The 23,067-nt window shown below is 45.5% G+C and overlaps 1 protein-coding gene across 2 annotated transcripts in view; it reads left to right on the top strand.

The window, feature by feature from the left end:
- Positions 1-23,067, top strand: part of DGKH (diacylglycerol kinase eta) — a 297,736-nt gene that overhangs the window by 164,490 nt on the left and 110,179 nt on the right. For both annotated transcript variants that reach the window (XM_074988416.1, XM_074988410.1), the window contains exons 5-6: positions 20,315-20,419; positions 20,755-20,887. In XM_074988416.1, the coding sequence (XP_074844517.1) occupies positions 20,315-20,419; positions 20,755-20,887 (238 nt within the window). The remainder of the gene's footprint in view (positions 1-20,314; positions 20,420-20,754; positions 20,888-23,067) is intronic.

The following is a 23,067-nucleotide window of genomic DNA, read 5'->3' as shown; positions in this document are numbered from 1 at the left end:
GTATACTGTAGTATGCACCCAATTGCCACACTGTAACTACCCCAGTGGACCCTGCCAGCACAAACGAAAAGGTTTGTCTTCAAGGAATGTCCCCATGAGTGCTCCATTTTAGGTGATTTTGCACCCCTGTATTTGTAATCAGAGATCCGTAATAGCAGTGCCTGGTTGGGTTGCACATGTGCTGTCTCTGCCTCATGCTGTCTCAGGCCGTTATAAAGTGGCATGTGACTAGTGCTCCCAGCTGCCCCTCTTCCCACAGTTCCTTCTCTGTCGCCTTTGGCGTGAGTCAGAGCATTTTGCAGCACCTCAGTACCCAATCTAAATAGCATAGCTATTGAGTTAAGAGTTAGTTGTTGACCAGTTTATAGTTACTGTTCTTTCCCCATTTGTCCTGATTACCTTTTATTTAAAAAAAAAAAAATTATCTCGGGAGGAAATTAAGTTCCAATTGTCAGTGCCCCTTTTAGAATAAAGTAGCTTTTCTCCCTTCTAGGGAAGAAGCATTCTCTAGGGAGCATGCGTGGCTTCCCGAGTTTTGAACTCTGCATCGCTCTTCCTATTTTAAACTCTGATGGGCACTCCCAGTTTTGTCCACTGCGTTCGCGACTCATGCATCCCACAGAAGAGCTTACATTGCCCATGGTCTGAAGGCCTGCACCTGGAAGGCAAGAGGTTCACAGTTGAAATTCCTTATGATGACAAAGTCTTCTTACTGGAAGACTTGAGCCCAATTATATTAAACCACTTTGTTTATGTAAAACTGTTATTTTTCAATTAAAAACCCACTTTTATTATTCTATTACCTAGTCTAGTATCAAAGGTCGGTTGCCTGCCCTGTGGATTTTCCAGTGAAAAGCTGCTAAGGCTGCCTAGCTGTCCCTTGAAGGACACAGATATGGCCTGCAGTCAAGAATAGACAATGAGCACTACATTCTCCAAAACCAAAAATAATACTTATTTAGAACTGAGGGGTTTATAATAAAAGAGAAGTGATAGAGATAGAAATAAAATAATACAGTACATGTTAAAATTACAGTTTAAAGGAAGCGGCACAGCAAATAATGCAATAACAGTTCCAATTAACTCTACAGCATATAGCAATCTATCTGCTCTCTCAATACTCTCTAACTTACAAGAATCAAGCTTATAAGATAATATCGGTTGGAAACACCAATATAGCTATTAAACGTAGCAATATATCAATGTTAATTATTTAAAGTTCAACATATAGTACATGCTGGCCTAACAGATACCAAATGGGTTAGGGAGATCTTGCTCAAACCTCAGCTTTGTTTACAATTGAAAGCCACTGGGTGTTAAATAGGAAAATATTTTAACTTTCAGAGGCTTCTTTTCCAATTCCCCTGAAGCATCTCTAATTGGTTCTCCTGCTTTGTGAATGCTTTTAGGAACACGGACAGTTGTTGCTAATTGTCACTTCCTGCTGGGTCACTCTGCTGCTGGCTGCTTTTCTGAGGTGAAAGCACTGCTGCTGGCAGGAGAGATGGAAGCGTGTTGGCCACTGCTGCTGGGCTGTTGCAAAGGTCTCCTGCTGGTTAAGAATCGGAAGCGGTTGTTGTTGAGGCAACCATGAAACCTTGGTGTAGTGCTGCTGTTGCTGCTGTGTTGCAGTAGTTGGCTTTCAAGCAGCTCTGTCTTTGCATTGCGCTGATGCTGCTCCTCAGGTGGCTTCTCTTGTGCAGGTATCTTATAGCTGTTAGGAAGCATTCCACCCTCTTGCTGGTTCCTTATCCCTACAGTGCTTTAGACTGCCAGCTACGGCCCAGTCTGCTTTCAGTTTTGCTGTGATGTGATATGCTTTCTAGCAGCCAATCCACTTGCAGCTTTTGCTGGCTCTGTGCCAAAAGGAAATTATGCAGTCCTTCAGCTGTGTGCATCATCGTTGTCTCCCATGCATTCCTGTGGAATTTCGTAGTTGACCTTTAGAGCCTGATAAAGCATTACAGGCAACTGAGGCAGAAATCTCTTGTCACGGTCACTGTACTCAGTGTACAAGCCCAAATCATGGACCCTCTGGCTACTGGTCTCCTACAGCAACCTTCTGTCCACACTCGCTCCCCATGCCTCTTCAGGGACCCCTTTCATGAACATATCCTGTGATGGGAGGTAAACCACTTCATACACCTGTGAGCAGGAGAACTGGGACCAGCACAAGGAGGCGATGTGGTTCACATTACTTCCTAATCTTCAGAAAAACTGGAGATGGAGACTCAGTTCCAACTTATGAAAACTCAACAAATTTGTGAATACCCAGTGTTTCAGGATGGTCACTTGAGGAACCATAAATCTAGCACTGGAGAGAAGGGGACTAGTTCTCAGCCCTCAATATCCAGGATGCATATTTTCCCATAACAATACATCCCCCCTGCGTAGGAGGTTCCTCGGTTGTGTTCTAGGAGCAGACTGATTTCAGTCCCAAGTATTGCCCTTTGGGCTATCCACTGCCCCACGAGTATTTTCAAAAGTCCTCATGGTGCTGGTGGCTCACCTCCACAGACAAGGGATCATAAATTTCCACTATTTGAGTGATTGTTTACTGAAAGCACTGACTCAAGGAGGGATACCAGAAGCTACTCAAACATAGTAACTTTTTAGACTCATCCAGGCCTACAAATAAATGCACAAAAATAAAGCTCTTTGGAGCCTACCACAGTACTCCAGAGGCTACAGTCCCAGCCACTGTTCACAACTTTACTCAATCTGCTCTCCAACAACATTAAATAGTTCTCCGACATTGGCCAGGGCGTTTCTACAGCTGTTCACAACAATCTTCATTGTCAAATACACCTGAATGAACAGGCCCTGCTCGCAACCCTGGCTCTGGACAGTCTGCACAGACACAGCATGAGCAAATACCTCATGATGCTAAACAAGGTAAAGGACTCCTCTAGTAGTGGATACAGCCAGTGCATGTACAGGAGTCTCTTTTGTACAGAACCTTCCAGTGGTGATGATCACTACAGACACTGTCCTATGAGTTTGTGATGCATACTTGCAGATTCATGATAACCCAGGTTGTTAGTCCCCATCAGAATCCTTCTGACACATGAACCAGGATGGACAAAAATTGATATTTTTTGAAAAAAAATTTAAAATCACTTTTATTTAAATTGGATTCTTTATTTTTAAAAATCATCAATAAAATAATAAATTTCTCATTTAGAAGTATTTTGCAATTTTAAACGTGAACTTACAGGCTCGTAAAAATGTATTAATAACTCTAGACCTGCCTGCTTACTAACTCTTGTTTCTTGAAAGTTCTGGGTTTTCAATTTCTGTTTCTCAGCAGGCTAAACAATAGCATGTGCAAAGAACATTTACACACTGGATAAGATTGTTTTTATTCTGTGCTTATGTGGTAGTGGACCTTGGCCAAGCACAGCAGAGAAGTTAGTTAAGACATTGTCTTAAGACAGAGAGACAATCTATAGGAAAAGACGGAGGTAGCATAAAAAGGAACAGTGGACTAGACTAGGAGGAAACTCGGAAGACATTATTCAGCACACAGAGAGCTTCTTATATTCTGCCACACTTCTGCCACAGAAGAGCTATCCTGGCTTCTGGGTGTAAGAGAGATGCTACCAGGGAATATTTTGAAGAAATTTGTTCCTTGTGTGAAAAAAGAAAACATCAAGTGTAAGCAGCGCATGAAGAAATTGGGTCTCTCCATGAATTCCCTCAGAGTATACCTTGCAGTTATCACAGGAGTCCAACATGAAGTGAGTTGTTGATTTTTTTTCTCACCCAGCCACCAAACATTTTCTTGAAAGCCTTTTGTAACATCTATCCTCAAATATAAATCCCTGCATCGTCCTTGTTAGCCTGTATCTGAAATGCTGAATACCTTCGCGTGTTGTTCCAGTTCTCAATTCAATTTGCACATATGCTGCTCCCCTGCTTCCCTGTTGTTAGTTGCTTTCTGTTTAAAATATTTGTGACATAATATTGTGGAAGATCTGTGGCACCCTGTGCCGCAAAGCAATACCCTGGAAACGCATATTCATCACTATCATATAACTGCACGCTTGACCAAAGGGCGTGGGAGGTGTGTGCACCAGTATGACAGTAGCTGGCTGGGGAAAGGGGCTGTGAATGTCACCATCCACCATCCATGGGTAAGGTACCTGTGCTGATGTTGGGCATGGTTGCCACTCCCCTCCGCCCCTATGACCCAGTGCTGGCCCCTGTACTCCACAGCGCAGATCTGTCCTTACAAATTATGGAGCCCTATGCAACTGAGGGCCCCCTAGGCTGCTGCTGGAGTCCTGCTGCTTCCCTCCCCTGCCTCTGCCACGGAGAAGCAGGATAGAACAGGCTGAGCGGTGAGTCTGGAGGAGGGCAGCAACCGATGCTGTGGTGTCAGGCCTCATAATCCCCCAGGCAGCATTGCTGTGGGAGGGAGCGGGAGTAGGAAAGGGGCGGGGCCTGCAGCACCAGAGACGTTTGCTTCAGGCCCTGCACCCTCAAGCACTGGGGACAGGGGTTGCCCAAGGCTCAGCGTCTACATGACCCTAGCTCCTGCTGATTTCCCCTAATCCTCCATGAGCTTCTCTCTCTACAGCTCCTGCTGGGGAATTGGGGCTCCCCCTTCTTTTCCTCCCCCACAGGGCTCCTGCTGGGGGGTCCCCTTCCACCCTCCATCCCTCTCATTCCCCAGGTAGCTCATGTTGGGGGTTTGGGACTGTCCTATGTGGCTCCTGCTGGGGGATCATCTCTCAGCCCCTGCCCTGACCCCCACAGGAACAGCTCCTGCTGGGGGCTCAGTGCTTCCCTTACAACCCTGTTTGGAGTGCTCCACCCACCTGCCCTCCCAGCCCCAACCTCAGGCTGTGACTCCTGCACCCTTCCCCCTCTGTGCTGCAGCTCCCACGCCTCCCAGCTCCCTGCCTTGACTGTAATATACACACACTCTGCTCTGAGTCCTCCATCTTATGCTCTGACTCTTGGACCCACCTGCCCTGATTGCGCGCACACATCCCAGCCCCCTGCCCTGACTCCTGCCTCCTATTTGCTGCCCTGAGCCTTTCTATTGTTGGTTCATTAGCATCTGGTAGAAGCATTCGTGGGACTCACATGCGTCTCTGACCTATGGCTGTCTCTGTACGTAACCCAGGGTGAAAGTAACTTAAATTTCTTACAGGTACTGTTGTATTGGACTCAGGGTAGGGGGCTGGGGGATGTAGTATGACAGTGCCTGTAAAATCTTTAACTACAGGGTGGAATGCAGGGGACTCAGAGCAGAGGGATGAGGAAGGCAGGGGACATGAGGGTCTCAGAGGAGGTGGTGGGGGATTGTATGGGGCAGGGGTGCCCTTTGAGGGGGCTGAAGCACCCCTTGATTTCTACCAACACTGCTTGTTGCTTGCTTTTCCCCTTCTGCCACTGTCAGGAAGCGAGAGGAAAGTGCACAGTGTAGGTCATTCACTCCTTTATCCCCTGCCCGCAACAGCCAGGAGGGGAATACAGGGATGCTGCTGTGTGCTTTTTTCTTGCTCCCTTTGAGTGACGGAAAGGGAAGAGCGAGCAACAAGCAGCCTTGGTAGGAATGGGGGTTGCACTTCAGTCCGCCCCCCGCCCTCCCTAATGATGCCCGGGGCAGGGGTGGGGGATTAGGCAGTCCTGGATCAGTGTGGGGCATGCCCCCAGTCAGCCTCTGTCCAGCCCCATTCACCTGCCTGCTACCTAGCACAGCAACCTGCAGCATAGCCCCAGGAGCTCAGCTGGGAGTGCACCCTGCCTTCTCCTTCAGCAGAGTGCCCTAACCAGCTCTTACTGGAGTGGTGCACCACCACTGTGCACCAGAGTCTGTCTTCCACCTCTGACAGTATCTGACAAAGATTTGTGGTGTAGCAGTAGCATCACAGTATAGGAGAGGGAGCCCAGGTTAGTAGGACAGAGGGCTCAGCAGTCCCACAGTTGAGGTTGTAACCTGAGTACACCCATCACAATATCCCAAATCAAATGCAGTGTTGCCGACCCCAAGATACAAGAAAGATGAGTCAGAGCCCCAAAAAATCATGAGGGCGACATCTACACTAGCATTTCTTTTGAAATATTTTTCAAATATTTCGAAGGATCTTTTGTAAGATCCTGCAGAATGTGTGCGCACAAAACCATTCTTTCAGAAGTACTTTCAAAAGAATACAGCACTCGTTCGAAATCGCTCTTCCTTTCCTGCTTCAGGAAGAGTGCCCCCTTTTGAAAGAATCTTTCATAAGAATATGTGTGTGGACGCTCCACAGCCCGCCCTTTTGAAAGAGCAGTTCTCCATGACGCTGGCCAGCTGGTGTGCGGAGACGCCCCTGTCAGCACCTTCGGGGCTCTATGGTCTCTGCGTCTGGCCACATCTAAAGATGCAGGACCCGTAAAACCCATGGCATGATGCTGAGCGTGTGCTCGCAGCAGGGAGGACACGAGCCTGCAGCAGCACTGCCTCCAGCCAACCCACAAGCCACCTGGTGCACCTGGATATGGCTGGTGCCCAGGAGCCCGGTACCACCTAAGGGTCCCCCTCCGAGCCAGTGGAGGGCTCCCAGGAGTCCAGCCAGGGCTGAAAAAAGAGGCCCCCCTCATGGACTGAGGCCAAGGTGAAAGACCTCCTGGGACTGTGTGGGGATGAGGAGCTCCTCCTCCACGCTGGTGGCTGACACAAGAATGCCACAGCCTTTGACCGCTGTTCGTTGGCGTGAGTGCCCAAAGGCACCCCAGCCGCACGATGGATCAGATGTGGTCAAAACTGAACGAACTGTGGCAGGCCTATTGCTGCACCCGGGATGAGGCCAGCCTCCAAGGAGCTGAACTGCCTCCTCAAGCCAAAGGTAGCAGCCCCCCCACTAGAAGTCCTAGACACTGCCAGGCCAGAGCTGGGGCCTGAGACTGAACTGGAGTCTAAGGACCAGTCAGGACACTCAGCCAGGACTACCATCGATGCCCACGAGCTGGAGCCCGTGTCGGAGAAGGAGGAGGAGTCCCTGGTCATTGCCCTCCTGTCCTTTCCTCCAGCCAGGTCCCCTCCTCCCTGGCCTCCCCCGAATTCCTTGAGGGAGCCCTGCGGTAGGTACCTGGTGCTTCAGACACCCCAGATGGCCGAGTCCCCCAACCTACAGAGAAGGCCACATGCAGGCACTCAGCTCCTGCTCCTGTGGACAGCGCCACAAGCTGCATGCCCAGGGAAGGAGGCGGGGGCAGACTGCACCTAACACGTGACCTCCCATGTGGGGACCCCCGGTGCCTGGGATCCCCCAGGCTGCCGGGCCAGCAGACAGTGGGGTGGGGGGAGGGCTGGCCAGAGGCGTTGTGGGGCAGAGCCCTTGAGGCCAGGTCATGGGACTGATGGGTTGTCTCTCTCCCCTTGTGCCTCCAAGCCTCTGCCATCCCAGGGCTGGGCAAGCCCTGTTGTTAGCCTGAGACAGATAGAGTTACAAAAACTACCAGATTTGTCAGAAGATGGGCTTGTCTGCAAGGCTCTACCCTCTCCGCCTCTGTCATCGGTTAATGTGTAGTTATGACAAGGTAGTGGAGTAAAGATAACGGTGTTTTATTTAACTATAATACAATACAGTAACAGAAAATAGGACTCCCTAGAGCATACAAAATATACTTAATAATGGCTAGGTTGTTAGCTCAATTAACCTTCAAAAGAAAATTACAAGGTAAGGATGGATCGGACAATACCATTTTTCCCAGGCGACAGGAGAGCTCAGGAATTAGCCTTCAGGGATGTTCCAGGCTGAAGGCAGGAACTGTCAAGCGAGGACGTGATCTTCTTCCCTCTTCTGTCTTCAGCTCTTGACTCGCCGTCCTGTGTGTGGAATGCCTAAAGAAAATGACCTTCCGGGATGCGTGTGGGTGTGTGTATAAATTGTCTCTAACTCAAAAATAAGGTAAAGTAAATACCAAAGTAGACTGACCTACGAGGCCTACCAGTCTTCAGACTGCCGCCCTAGCTATCAGCCGGCCTCTCTCTAGCTCTCGCTGTCAGACTGGCCTACGAGGCCAAGCAGCCTGCAGCTGTCGCCCTAGCTACCAGCCCTGACAGGGGGCCCTAGAGTGTGCACCACAGGAAGCTACTACGCTGAGGCAAAAGGTCCTGAAGGGCGGGCTCCACCCCTTTGTATACACTCTTGTCTCCGGGCAGATTAAAATCACTTTCCACACTAATTTTCGCACCTTAAGCTTCCCGCCATGCTTGGGGAAGGAGACGAGCTCACGGCCATCTTTCAAAATGGAATCCGCACGAGGAATCCATTTTGAAACCGAATGCAAAATGGATTTCTATATAAAGAAATTACACAAAGCTGTAACATTCCAACTTAACGCTAACACTGTCCAGGGTCTGGGAAGCCCTTCACCAACCGTCGAGGCTGCTGGGACTCCTTCATCCCCATCACCCACGCAGGTCTGCGGTGGGAGGCCATGCTGTCCCCCACATGACAAGGGGCCCGGCGCCACCCACATGGCTGCCTGGCGGGAGTTAAATGCCATCAAGTAGGAATGGCTGGTGGTGGAGTGGAAGGCTTGGGATGAGGTGGTGGGCGCCTTTCATGCCTCCCCTGGGCTGTGACGACCTGCCTTCCCTGGGCTCCCCTCCCTCACCACCCACTCCTGCATCATCTCCCGCAGGCCTTCCCGCAGCCCCTTCCCTCACTGCCCTACTTCCACCTGACCTTCCCCCAGCCACCCATCTGTAACTCAGTCAGTGGCTCGTGGCTAGTGCAGACCTTAGCAAGCCAGCCCTTCTTGGCCCCCGTGCTCCTACCTCCCCATAAGCCCAGCCCCTACAGGGACCCCAGCCCTGGGGTGTTAGGGGGCTCATGCGGTTGCTGCTACTCACATCCCCCAACCAAGGACTAAAGTCCCCCTCCCCCACCCCGGTCCCCCTCCAAGTTCAGGTACCCCCAGCTCCACCCCAGGACCCCAACTTGTATATAGTTACCCCCCGTTCCCACTGTAAATGGTTCCTGTTTCATCTTTTAGTTATGACACAGTTCAGATATTTAGTTGAAGTGTTTATTGCTCACCATCCTGGTGTCCCTTGTGCATGGTGGGGGAGCAGTGAGGAGTGTGTGTGTGTGTATGTGTGTGCGAGCATGGTAGGGGAGTGGTGCGTGGTGAGTTGGTATGTGGGGGGGGTTTGGCTGGGGGGAGTCTGGGGGAGGGTCATTGGCACCCCCTGTGAAGGCCTCCCAGAGGGCCTCCCTGACCCACACCTCGTCCTGGTGCACCTGGTGACATAGGCCAGCAACTGACTGCTCGTAGCTGGGCCCGGCCTCAGCAGCCCACCCCTGCACAAAGGGCTCGGGCTGGCTCTCCACGATATTGTGGGGAATGCAGCATGCCCTCACACAGTGGGCACGTGGTGGAAGCTGACCTCTAGGAGCATCAGGAGGCACCAAAAGTGCCTTTTCAGGTGCCCAAAAGTGCGCTCAATGCTGTTGCAGGCCCAGTCCAGGTGGGCGTTGAAAATGTCCTGGCTTGGGTCTGTGTGTCCCGTGTAGGGCCGTGTGAACAATGGGTGCAGGGGGTAGGCGGCATTGGCTGCTATGCAGGGGTCCGCCTTCCTGAGCCCGAGCCAGGCGTTCCAGAAGACCCAGGCATCATGGGCTCAGCCCGACCAGTCCATGCAGTTGTCCGTGGGAGTCCGTGGGGGCCTGGAACACCATGGAGTGCTGCCTCTTTCTGTTGATGTACCCTCCAAAGCTGTGCTCTGGAGCCCAGATGGTGATGTGTCCCCAATCCATCATGCCAAAACGTGTGGAACACCATGGCGGTGAATCCCACAAGGGCAGTGCTCGATCCCAGACGTGGACAGCCCTCCATAGGAGGACGGCGTTGCTTGCCCGGATGACCTGCAGGGGATGAAGGGCATATGTGCCCATGAGTGTGTAGTGGGTTGCTCCAAAAGTGGAGTTTTGTCTGCCTGGACCATTTTGTGCCCCAGAGCAACCACAGGTGTCCTCAATTCTCCTTCTTCTGAGGTCTCAGCCCTGGCTCCTTAGTTCCTGATACCATGGACGTTGAAGCTGCTTTATGCCTTCCCCTCCATAACTTCCATCACAAGGTGCTCCTCAAGGTTCTCAGGGTCCGGGCAGATGTTACTTGATAGCTTGGGCTTGTCGGCACTGGTACCCCATGGTAATGTAGCTCTCAGTAGTGCCACCCATTTGGCTTCTCCAGCTTCTGAACTTTACCATGAAGGACCACAGTCTGCCAATCAGACTTTCACTCTTTCACTTCACCTCCATCAAAGCTATGGATGAAAAGGCTAAGCTTAGCTAAGGAAATATGTGTTGTAGGACTCTCAGTTATTGTGAATCTATATTTCTAAGTGCTGCATATGTTCTGGGCAAAATAAATCATGCTTAGTTTTGAAGAAGCTGGTTTTATATTGCTGCAAACATACTAACACAATCTCTCAAAGCGCAATCATGGCAGGGTCCAGTCCCTGTTGGACCTGCTAAGTTACATTTGGAAAGCAGAAGGCTATACTCTAGGCCCTGACCTGAGGGTGGATGAATTGTAACATTTCATCCCAGGATAATTCAAGAATATGTTCTGGGGTCAGGCCCACAGGAAATGCACTCAGAGAGACTCCCAAGACAGATTAGTGTACAGCTAACCTGGTATTTGTGACAGACTGTGCTAAGGGAATGACAAATATTTGTTTTCTTCCTTTTCCTAGTACAAATAGGAAATATTAATATAATAGAAACACTTTAAGCCTCAATTTAATAAAATACTGTAGCTGAATTATAATAACTATGACAGCCATATACAGAACAGACTAATTATGTTGCTATAGTGAATACTAAATAAATTTGATTGCCATGAAAACTGATACTAGTGTAATGCCTACTAGTAGTAGTTTAAAGAAATATATATTCCCAGCAGATGACTGTTTTGTTATCACTGTTGTATCCCACTCTAAGCTGTACACAGTTATTTTCTTCATTAGTATGTGCTGCGTTTGTGCTTTCTAAATTGGTTTTCAATTTGTTATATATGATTGCTGATATCATTCAGCTCTTCCGATATAGTGGTAGTAGTAGGCATCCTTCAGTCTGCATAGACTATGGATCGTGCCCTTTAAAGTTTCAATTGAGGACTTCATTTGCAGCGTCTATTGTGACTATGAAGACCCACATGAGAGTGACAGTCCTTGCTGCATCTCTTGCAGATGTAGTGGGTGTCTGGCAAGTCCTTATTGTGCTTTCCGTGCGCTCGCTTCTCCTCTGCTAGCTGTCTGATCTTCATCTCGCCCTTCTGAAGGCCCTTGTGTAACCCCTGCCTCCATCTGCTGCGGTCATCTGCTAGTTCTTCCCAGTTGTCCAGCTCGATGTCTACCTCTCTGAGGTCCCTCTTGCAGACATCTTTGTAGCGCAACTGGGGGCGTCCGGGAGGTCTTTTGCCAGAGGCTAGTTCACCATACAGGATGTCTTTTGGAATCCTTCCTTCATTCATCCTGTGGACGTGGCCAAACCAGCGGAGTCAACACTGCCTGAGGAGGGTGTGCATGGTTGGGATTCCAGCTTGCTTGAGGACGGCGGTGTTGGTCACTCTGTCCTTCCATGATATTCCAAGGATGCACCTGAGGCAGTGCAAGTGGAAGACGTTCAGCCTCTTTTCCTGGCGGGCATACAGGGTCCACGTCTCGCTGCCATAAAGGAGGGTGCTGAGGATGCAGGCTCTGTAGACTTGCATTTTGGTGTGAGTGTACAGCTTGTTGTTATTCCACCCTCTCTTGCTGAGTCTGGACAGAGTTGTGGCCGCTTTTCCGATCCTCCTATTTAGCTCGGTGGCCAATGACAGGGTGTCAGTGATGGTGGACCTGAGGTAAACGAACTCGTGGATGACCTCTGACGTATAGTTGTCAATGCTGATTGATGGGGATTCAGCAACATCCTGACCAAGTACGTTTGTCTTCTTTAGGCTGATTGTAAACCCAAAGTCCTTGCATGCTTTGGAGAACTGATCCAGCAGTTTCTGAAGATGGTCTTCTGTGTGAGACACTACAGCAGCATCGTCTGCGAACAGCATGTCTGTGATGAGGACTTCTCGCACCTTAGACTTAGCTTTCAGCCTTGCAAGGTTAAACAGTTTCCCATCAGATCTTGTGTGCAGCAAGATGCCCTCTGTTGAAGATCCAAAGGCATGCTTCAGGAGGAGTGCGAAGAAGATCCCGAACAATGTCGGAGCAAGCATGCATCCTTGTTTGACGCCGCTCCTGATTCTGAAAGCATCCGATAATGCGCCGTCATATTGGATGGTTCCTCTCGTGTCTTCGTGGAATGACTGGATCATCTTGAGTAACCGTGGAGGACAGCCTATCTTGTGGAGCAGTTTGAACAGACCATCCCTGCTGACCAAGTCGAAGGCCTTGGTCAGGTCGATGAAGGCTATGTAGAGTGGCTTTCTCTGCTCCCTGCACTTCTCCTGCAGCTGCCTTAGAGAGAAGACCATGTCAATGGTAGACCTCTCTGCGCGGAATCCGCACTGCGATTCGGGGTAAACCCTCTCAGCAATCTTCTGGAGTCTGCCAAGGATGATGCGAGCGAACAGTTTACCAGTGACGCTTAGGAGGGAGATTCCACGGTAGTTGTTGCAGTCGCTTCTGTCTCCTTTGTTGTTGTACAACGTTACAATGTTAGCGTTGCGCATATCCTGTGGAACCTCATCCTCTTTCCTGCACAGGCACAGTAGCTCATGTAGGGGTTCCAGGAGTGTGTCCGTGGCACATTTGATTACCTCTGGTGGTATACCATCCTGACCAGGGGCCTTTCCTGCTGCAATGCTGTTGATGGCTCTCTTCAGTTCATCCACAGTCGGTTCTTGATCCAGTTCGTCCATTACTGGTAGCAGCTCGATGGCATTGAGGGCTGCGTCAACCGCAACGTTCTCGCGTGAGTACAGCTCGGAGTAGTGCTCAACCCAGCGCTCCATCTCTTTGGCTTTGTCAGCAATGACTTCACCACATTTGGATTTCAGAGGTGCCATCTTGTTCTGGGTGGGTCCTAATGCCTTCCTCATACCCTCGTACATTCCTCTGAGATTACCAAAGTCGGCACAGGTCTGGATGCTGCTGCATAGCTGAAGCCAGTGGTTGTTGGCACAGCGCCTGGCTGTCTGCTGTACTGTTCTTCTGGCCTCTCTAAGTGCTTGCTGGGTACTCTGGCTTGGTGAGCGTTTGTACTCCAGGAGTGCAGCATGCTTCTTTTCAATGACTGGAATCATCTCATCGGAGTTAGCTTCAGACCAGTTGTTCGTGTTTCTAGCTCTTCTTCCAAACACCGACAAGGCCATGTTGTAAACTGTATCCCTCAGATGTTGCCATTTGGATGTCGCATCGGCGCCCCCAGGGCCGCTGCGCAGATTTTCCTGGAGGGTCTCTCTGAACTTTTCAGCTTTCTCCGAGTTTGCGGTCTTTCTGGCATCAATGCGGGGCCTTCCAGCAGGTTTAGAGCGGTACAGCTTCTTGGGTCTCAGCTTGAGCTTGGAGCAAACTAGCGAGTGATCTGTATCACAGTCAGCACTATGATAGCTGCATGTCAGAAGGACGTTTTTGAGGTTATTATGCCTAGTGATGACCACATCTAGTTGATGCCAGTGCTTCGAGCGTGGGTGTCTCCACGACACTCTGTGCTGTGGCTTCGTTTGGAAAAATGTGTTTGTGATGCACAGATTGTGGTACGTGCACAGTTCAAGGAGACGCTGTCCATTGTCATTCATTTTTCCCACACCAAAGTGTCCTAAGCAGGAAGGCCATGAGGCCCAATCAGCTCCAACTCTTGCACTGAAGTCACCCAAGATGTACAGTTGTTCATGAGCAGGTATTTGTGCTACAGCAGCACTAAGCACGTCATAGAACTTGTCTTTTACTTCTGGTGTGGCGTACAGGGTTGGAGCATAAGCGCTGATCAGGTGGACAGGACCGGCGCAAGTTTGAAGCGTGATCCGAAGAAGTCTTTCTGATCCTCCCATGACTAAATCCACCATTTGTAGAAGGGTGTTTCTGACAGCAAAGCCAACACCATGCTCTCTGGGTTCTTCTTGGGCTTTACCCTGCCAGGAAAAGGTGTAGTCCTTTTCCTTTAGAGATCCTGAATCTGCAAGTCATGTCTTTTGCAGTGCAGCGATATCAACTCGGAGCCTCTTCAGTTTCTCGTTGATGACAGCGGTCTTTCGGGTGTCACTGATGGCCTGAAGATCTTCAGTCAAGCCGGTCAGCATGGTCTGCACATTCCAGCAAGCAAGCTTAAATTGTTGATGTTTCTCATTTCTTGTTGATTTTCTTATTGGTTTGCCTGGTGCCCAAATTTCAGTCACTTGTCAGGTTCAGGAACCTTAAGCCTCACTCACCCAGCAAGGCAGGTGAACTGTGGCGGGACAGTACCCTATTGGCTGGGGGCTGCCCAGCTTGAGGCGGGTGGTGACTGTCCAGTGAGATGCGAGGATCTCTCCCACTGTCGAAGGCAACCCCTGGCGCTCATTCTCTACGCCAATCGAGCAAGAGCTTATAACCGGTATCTGTTGCCTCCCGTGTTGATGCAACGCTGTTCAGCGATGCCGGAGTACCTCTCCGGGTGCGAGCCTGGGCACTTACTATGGAGACTCTGGGCTGCCCAGATGTTACTGTGTGTGGATCAAGACTTCTTCTGATATACCAAGTTTCAAAACAACGATGGTGGTCCTTATAGTAGTTTTGTGGTACTATAGTCACTCTACGACAGGATTTACTGAGACCTTAAAAATCAGTTGTGAGTGTGATTATTGCAAGGAGGAAGACTGCAAAGCAGATTCAGAATTCCAGACGACCTGCAAATGAGTCGTCATTTTCGGTGAAATATTGACAATATAATTACAATGTCACTTCATGTTTTGTTGAAGTGTGTAAATATTCTAGACAATGTTTTATATAAACTCTATCTGAAATATGTGGTGATATTATTTAGTGTCTCCAAGTCTACCAGAGGCCAAATGAACCAATCAATCTACCTACATTGACATGGCTTACAGATTATGAACTAGAAATTATCTACTTTATAAAGACCTTGGACTGAAGATGAATAATGATAATTTGAAAACAGATTAAAGTCTGTCTTTGCATAGAAATGCAAAGTATATATAGTAGTTATAATGATAATCTTACCACACTGTGCCATTGTGAAACTGACAGTCCTCGTCTACCTGAGGTCTTTGGAAATATGATGTAATTAACTCTTTGAAAAATTATTATATATATGCAATTTTTAAAAAAAGCAAATTAAATCATAGGGATCATCTTATGGTAGCATTGATCGTCTTTATTACTGTCACAATTCTGGCTTGTCTTTTATGGTAGAAACTCTTTGGACTGAAGAATATACTGAATCCTATGGCTGAATTTAGCCCTGGTGAAAGCAGGTGCAGTTCACACTTGCTGCATCTACACTACAGTGATGTGCCAACAGGAGTCACTGTCGAAAGGAATCTTCTGACAAAACTCCCTGTCGACACAATGGCCATGTCTACACTGACAAAAAACTTCGAAATGGCCCTGCAAGTGGCCATGTAGAAGACTACTACTGATGCTCTGAAATGCGTATTCAGCACCTCATTAGCATGCCTCCAGCCGCGGCTCTTTGAAATTGCTGCTTTTCTGATAGCTCTTAGCAGCAGATAGGAATAAGGGGATTTCGAAGTTGGCAGGGTCCTTTGGGAAAGAACCCCCATCTGGAAGAGCCATGTGGCAACGAAAAGTGGCAATTTTCAAAAGCCACGGCCGGCGGCACACTAATGAGGAGCTGAATATGCGTTTCAGGGCCTCATTAGTAATCTTCAAAATGGCTATTTTTATGGCTATTTAGAAGTTTTTTGTCAGTGTAGACGTAGCCAGTGTGTCTACTCATAAAAGTGGCTTGCTCCGTTGACATACTTTGTCAACTGAGAGCTGCCATGCTCTCTGGCTGCTCTCTTGACAGAGCAGTCCCCAGTGACATAGAAAAGAGCCACGCGTGGACAAACCTATCCGTGGACGAAGAACTGAACATCAGAAACAGGAAGGCAGCTACGATTTTTGGCAGACTTACAAAGTGAGCATGGAACAATCCTAGGTTGACAGTGAAAACAAATATACTAATTTACTAGGCATGTGTATTGAGTATCCTGCTATATGGTTCTGAGGCATGGACCACTTACTCGAATCAGGAGTAAAAACTGAACAGCTTCCATCTTTGCATAATTATGAATATCAACTTGCAAGATAAAGTTAGAACTACAGATGTCCTGTCAAGACCTGGCATACTCAGTTTCATAGCAATCTTCAAAAGCAGAAGACTACGATGGCTTGGTCATGTGAGAAGAATGAGTGATGAATGTCTTCCCAAAGAAATCCTCTTTGGTGAACTGTCATGTGGGTTGAAAACAGGAGGAAGACCAAAGGTAAAATTCAAGGATATATGTAAAAACACCATGAAAAAATTCAACATCGATCCAAAATCCTGGGAATCTACATCATCAGATCGAAATACCTGGTGACAATTGCAATGACAGGGCACATCATCCTTTGATAGTATATGTGCAAGCCGCACAAAAGAACTTTGTCTTAGAAGGAAAAACTCTCAGTCTCCAGAATTGAGAAATAGGCTGACATGCAGTTATTGCAATCGACTGTGCAAATCCAATATTGTACGGATAAGCCGCGAGAGAAGCTGCAGACTCAAACACTGTCCATAGATCCTCACTGCTGGTGCTAACCACCATCTCTCGAGAAGAAAAGGGGCCATAGCACCTAGTATATTGTGTGACATATATAACAAAACTGGTTGATGGGGCAAGAATATGGCAGAAGAAATTCAATGATGATAAATGCAAAGTAATACACATTGGAAAATATAAGCTCAGCTCGTCATTGTGGGGAGTTCTCTGGAAACATCCACTCGGAACAGGAAAATTATTTAAGATACACAGCTCCAGCTATGAGAATTGTTTTTAAATGATTTTTGCCACTGTCCCTACAGTGCGAGGTCCATGGGAGACACTCTCCCATCAACTTATGTTTGTTCTAGTGACTGCAAGGAGTACCGGTGTCAATGGTGGTGCCCTGATCATTTAAGAGCACATGGCTCTATTTGGTATATTAATTGAACCCCAGGAGATTAACTGCCAGCGTGTTGATCTTCTGGTAAATATAGACATGCCTTCAGTGTTCAGCAGCAGTCAAAAAAGCAAACAGAATGTTGTGAATCATTAAGAAAAGGACAAAAAGTAAGACAGAGGGCATCTTATTGCCTCTGTATGAATCCATGGTACGCCTGTATCTTGAATACTCCATGCAGCTATGGTCACCTCATCTCCAAAAAGACAGAGTAGAGTTGGAAAATGTTCGGAAAAGGTCAACAAATATTATTTGGAGTATGGAATGGCTTTCCTATGAGAAGATATTAATGGGACTGGGATTTTTCAGTTTGGAAAAAAGACAACTAAGAGATGATGCAATAGAGGTCTATACAATCATGACTGTAGTGGAAAAAATGATTAAGAAAGTAGGGGGTTACCAAATAAAATTAACAGACGTCAGGTTTAAAAACAAACAAACAAAAGGCAGCGTTTCTTCACAGAGCAGATAGTCAACCTGTGGAATGCCTACAATATAGAATATGGCAGAATTCAAAAAAGAACTAGATAAATTCATAGAGAATAAAGTAAAGTAAACTGAGACTACTTTATTTATAAATCAAAGCATCCATACAGTGAGGGATATGAGGTATCATATGGTACATAAGATCAGTCTCAATTTAGGAGACCCCTTAAGAGAACCATTCCTCATAGCTGTACAGTAGACCCCAAACTTATGCAGAGGTTGCATTCTTGTACAACCTGCCATAAGTCAAATTTTGCATAACTTGGGGAAGCCAGGAAACTGACCAGTGCAGCTTCCCACCACTCAGAGTCATGTTAACGTGAGATTCGTGCAACTTGAGTGTGCGTATCTCAGGGTATTGCTTCTCTTGTTTTGAGGTCACAAGTTTAATGTTATTCCAGCATAGGTATTTTTATTTTATATAGCATTGTGTTATCTTCTTTTTGTTTTGTGTATCTGACTCCCTTACAATAACCAGACTGGCTGTTCCTCGAAGCTTGTTGGAAGTGTGTGAAGCAGAAAAAATGCAAGTAGATTAGGTTTCATAGCCTTATACGTCCTGTACCTAAAAATATGTGGGGCTCTTCCAACTCTCCTGTTTGTTTAATAGCTCTAATAATAATTTATCCAACATTCATATGTAACCATCAATTGTATTACTTCATGATTGCTACCGCCTGCTATGATTTATATCAACAAAAATAAAAACTGTATTGTTATGGTTATACATATTAGTTTTTTTGGCAAAGATACTTTTTGACTCTTTCAATTAAGGGATTCTGTATGAATGTATGAATGAACATCAGTAATATATGCCTTTATCTGTATTTTTGGGAAAGATTATCAAGACTTTCTCAAGAATAACTTTGAGTAGCAAAGGTAGTTCAGTGTGTTTGCAGACTAAATGTGTTTAAATGTGTCTGTTAGTAGTCAAAAGACAGAAATTGACATGAAGTGCTTTGACCTAACTGCATGGCCCAAGCAGTCTTGTCCTTATTTTGAAACTATAAAAGGGTAGCTTTATTATGATGTCATACAATATAGTGGGAAATAAAGATTGCGGGAAGCATTGGTACAAACAACATCTAGGCGTTCAGTGAAGCCTGATGCTTGTTATTGGAGTCAGGATTGTATTATGATTTAATGGCTTCTTTGTGCTTCATTTGATGAGCTGTCAGAGAGAAATACTTTGAAGTAATAAAACATCCATTTGGCTATTAGCTAATGAAAGAAGCATTGCTCTTTGCATTAACTGTTGTTCAGGAAGAGAAATGGACAGATCCTAATAAGTTTTATCAAAGAGGGGTAGGGGAGAATGAAGGAAATAGAAAACAGAGTGGAGTCCTTCAGTTTCATGTGCAGCCTGTACATTTAAAGAAAAAAAACTGAAAAGGTTCGTGCTGCCCGTCCATGTGACTTGTAGTCTGCTGTATTTCAGTTAGGTTGCTTGTCAGATATATTAAAGTGCAGTTCGGTTTAATGAAGGGCTGCATAGCACAGACCAGGAGCACAGGATATTTGGTGGTGATTGGGTGAGTAAAAACAGTACTTACTAATAATGCATGTACTATAAATGTTACAAGAATGTTATAACACCATGAGAGAAAATTAAGTTTTCCAGTGGTATATGCCTTTACTTTCCTTAGATAATTTGCAAATGTAAGCAGTGGACAATGAAATCTTACGTTCAGACTGAACACGGTTTTATTTCTATTTTTTGCAGAAGAAGCAAATAACTCTTCCTTTGAATACTTGGATTTTTATTTTAAATTCCTTCATTATTCTCAAAGTAACTACACTGTTTTAATGCAGTGCCCAAAATAATATCTGTGGGAGTGAGCTGATAGGTTTTGGTGCCTTACTGTTATATTGAATTGTTTGTCTTCAAGTGGCGGAAGAAAAAAATTCCTTTACTCTGAATATCCAAGATTCAGCAGCCTTCACATTTCAAGATGAACACAGTATCTAAGATCTAAATCCAGACAACTGAACGCTGCACAACATCAACCTATTCCAAGAGTGCACTGAAGCACTCCATAGGCACCACTACATAGGGTTTGAGCTATTTGTTTTTTCCACGGTATCTTTTGATTATACAGCCTGTGTAGGTGTATTGCTATATTCACTCATAAATCAAGTTTTCTAATTGGTTATAACCATTATGTAAATACAATGTCATCACCAATATAGGAATAAGAAATGTGCAGAATGTTTATGAATCTCTGGCTTTTGTTTATTAGTATGATTTGTCTTCGTCTGTGGTAATTATAGACTTTGCAGTTGCTATAATGTTATGAAACAGAGCTGACATTTGTTTAAAATAATTTACAGAAAAATTTATTAGCAATTTTAGAGCTTCACAGGGAGTTTTACAGTTATTTACTGATAAAGAGCTGAAAAAGAGATCTAATCAATATATATTTAAAAGCTCATATAATAGCCTGATATAAATCCTAGGGATTTAAAATGAGAAAAGTTCATGTTGCCATTTTAAGACAGTGATTTAAAAAACCACAGCTACTTGATATTCCGGGTTTTCATTATCATACAGGTTTTGGGTGTGTATTTCACTTGCATCATCAAAGAGAAAAAAACTGGATGACCAGATGTTGCATTCTGTAATGATCTCTACTATCTATAAATTTCAGAATCATTAAATTGAGGAGTCTCTTTCAGATAATCACTCCATTCCGGAGGCTAATACTGTGTGCTGAGAACAGAAAAGAGATGGAGGATTGGATCAGCTCACTGAAGTCTGTACAGTCTAGAGAACATTATGAGGTAAGATAATATCCCTTTCAGTGCATGTTGTTCTTCTTTCAGAATAAATATTGATTAACATACCAAGCTCCACAGCACACAAAACCACCTGAGATGTATAGTCTTGTGGAGTTTGAAAAACCTGTAAGGTTAACATATACTTTTTAACCTTTATTTTACTAGTACAATTCATAATACTATGTTCTTGTTTAGAGGTTTTGAGATGGCTTTTAGTCTCCTTTCAATATGTTTCTCCCCCTTGAATTTTCCAGCATAAATATGGAGATTCTAAGTACTTAGAGTTTCTGTAGCTGTGTTCTGTACTTGCAAATTTGTCTTAACTTCTCCTTTACTAGACCGCACAGTTTAATGTGGAACATTTCTCAGGGATGCATAACTGGTACGCCTGCTCCCATGCCCGACCTACCTTCTGTAATGTGTGCAGAGAGAGCCTCTCTGGAGTTACTTCTCATGGCCTGTCTTGTGAAGGTAAAGTCAACATATATTTTCTTACAATGTCCCCATAAGCTAATAAGAAAATTAGAACTCTATAGTCAGGTAATAGTGCTGAAAATGTTATGGAGTAATATGAAACTTACAGCTATAGAAAGAACATTTCTATTTGTTAGAAAAATGTTACTTATTATTATTGCATACTGTACATATGACACACATTATTCAGACTCTGGACAGTGTTTTCTAGCTCATCTCAATATTAAGTGTTCCTTGTGCTACAAATATCTTTGTGTGTGTGCTTGTTTTAGTGTAAGGTTTTTGAGAGAAGATGAGATTACTTTGATTTGTACGTGAAAAACAATGTGGAACAAAAGTGCAATTTTTTCTGTCCTTTGGTCTCAGAATTGATATAGCATTCCTTTAAAAGAGAGGAGTAAAAAATAGAAATATTGTTAGTCTTTCATTGACAAAAATCTGGAACAATTAACTCATTAGTTGTGTCCATGACCTTTTTTCTTTACTGTTTTTGCCTGATTTGTTGCTCTCTTTTTGCTGACTGATATTGAAGTAGAGGTGGAGAGGATAGAATGTACTTTTTCACTGATTGTACAGTGGATAAATAAAACATTTATAGCTTTGTTGTGATTTGATAGTTAAATATCCAACATAAATAAAAATCGAATTGTCCTAGAGGGTCCGTATTAAACTAGAAATGATCTAGTACAGAAAAATTTCTGTAATAACTTTGAAAATATTCTGTTTTATTTTACCATTTGTTGCTTTTTTCCAGTATAACTTTTATAAAAAGCAGTGATATGTCTGTCTTGTTTCCTGGAAAGCATCAATAAATTAAATGTCATATATGTCCTTATGGGATATATATGATGTTTACACACAAGTTTTGGTTTTCCTTTCTCAGTAGGGATAAAAATATGTTGTAAATACTCTTTAAATAATGGTAAGACGATCAATTATAAAATAGTTAACTGTTCAGTAGACTCTTGCTGCTGTGTAATAATGTAAATATGATAAGTTATTTCACAATCTATTAAAGAACAGGTTAGGAGCTATATAGAAAAGCTAGATGCACACAAATCCATGGGTCCAGATTTAATGCATCCAAGGGTACTGAGGGAATAGGTAGATGCCATTGCAGAGCCTTTGGCTATTATCTTTGAAAACTCTAGGAGATCAGGAGAGGTCCCGGGTGATTGGAAAATGGCAAATGTAGTGCCCATCTTTACAAAAGAAAAGAAGGACAATCCAGAGAGCTATAAACTGGTCACCCTTACCTCAGTCCCCAGAAAAATCATGGAGGGGATCCTCATGAGATCCATTTTGAAGTACTTAATGACCTGCATGAGCAGATGGATTGTACCCTCAGCAAATATGCAGATGACACTGAAAGGGTTAGGGTCCAGAGAGACCTAGATAAATTGGAGGATTGGGCCAAAAGTAATCTGATGAGGTTCAACAAGGACAAGTGCGGAGTCCTGCACTGGGGACAGAAGAATCCCAAGCATTGTTACAGGCTAGGGACCCACTGGCTAAGTAGCAGTGCAGCAAAAAAGGACCTGGGAATTAGAGTGGATGAGAGGCTGGATCTGAGTCCAGAATGTGCCCTTGTAGCCAAGAAGGCTAACAACATGTTGGGGGTGCATTAGGAGAAACATTTCCATCAGATCTAAAATAGTTGTTATTCCCCTCTGTTCAGCACTGATCAGGCCACATCTAGATTATTGCATCCAGTTCTGGGCTTCCCAGTATAGAAGGGATGTGGGTACATTGGAGCGGGGTCAGCAGAGGGCAACAAAATGATTAAGGGGCTGGAGCACATGACCCAAGAGGAGGGGCTGAGGGTTATTTAGTTTTCAGAAGAGAAGAGTGTGGGGTGATTTAATAGCAGCCTTCAATTTCCTGAAGGGGGTTCTAAAGAAGATGGAGAGAGAGGCTGATCTCTGTAGTGATGGATGGCAGAACAAGGAGCAATGGTCTTAAGTTACAGAGGAGAGGTGTAGATTGGATATTAGGAAAAATTATTTCAGTAGGAGGGCGGTGAAGCAGTGGAATGCTTTACCTTGAAAGGTGGTACAATCTCCATCCCTAGAGGTTTTTAAGTCCTGGCTTGACAAAGTCCTGGCTGGGATGATTTAGTTAGGGGGCTAGACTCAGTGACCTCCTAAGGTCCCTACCAGCCCTAGGATTCTATGCTT

Source organism: Carettochelys insculpta, chromosome 1 (genome assembly GCF_033958435.1).
Source record: "Carettochelys insculpta isolate YL-2023 chromosome 1, ASM3395843v1, whole genome shotgun sequence".
NCBI classification, from domain to species: Eukaryota; Metazoa; Chordata; order Testudines; family Carettochelyidae; genus Carettochelys; species Carettochelys insculpta.
Note: the sequence above shows the minus strand (reverse complement) of the source record. Positions and strands in the feature narration are given on the sequence as shown.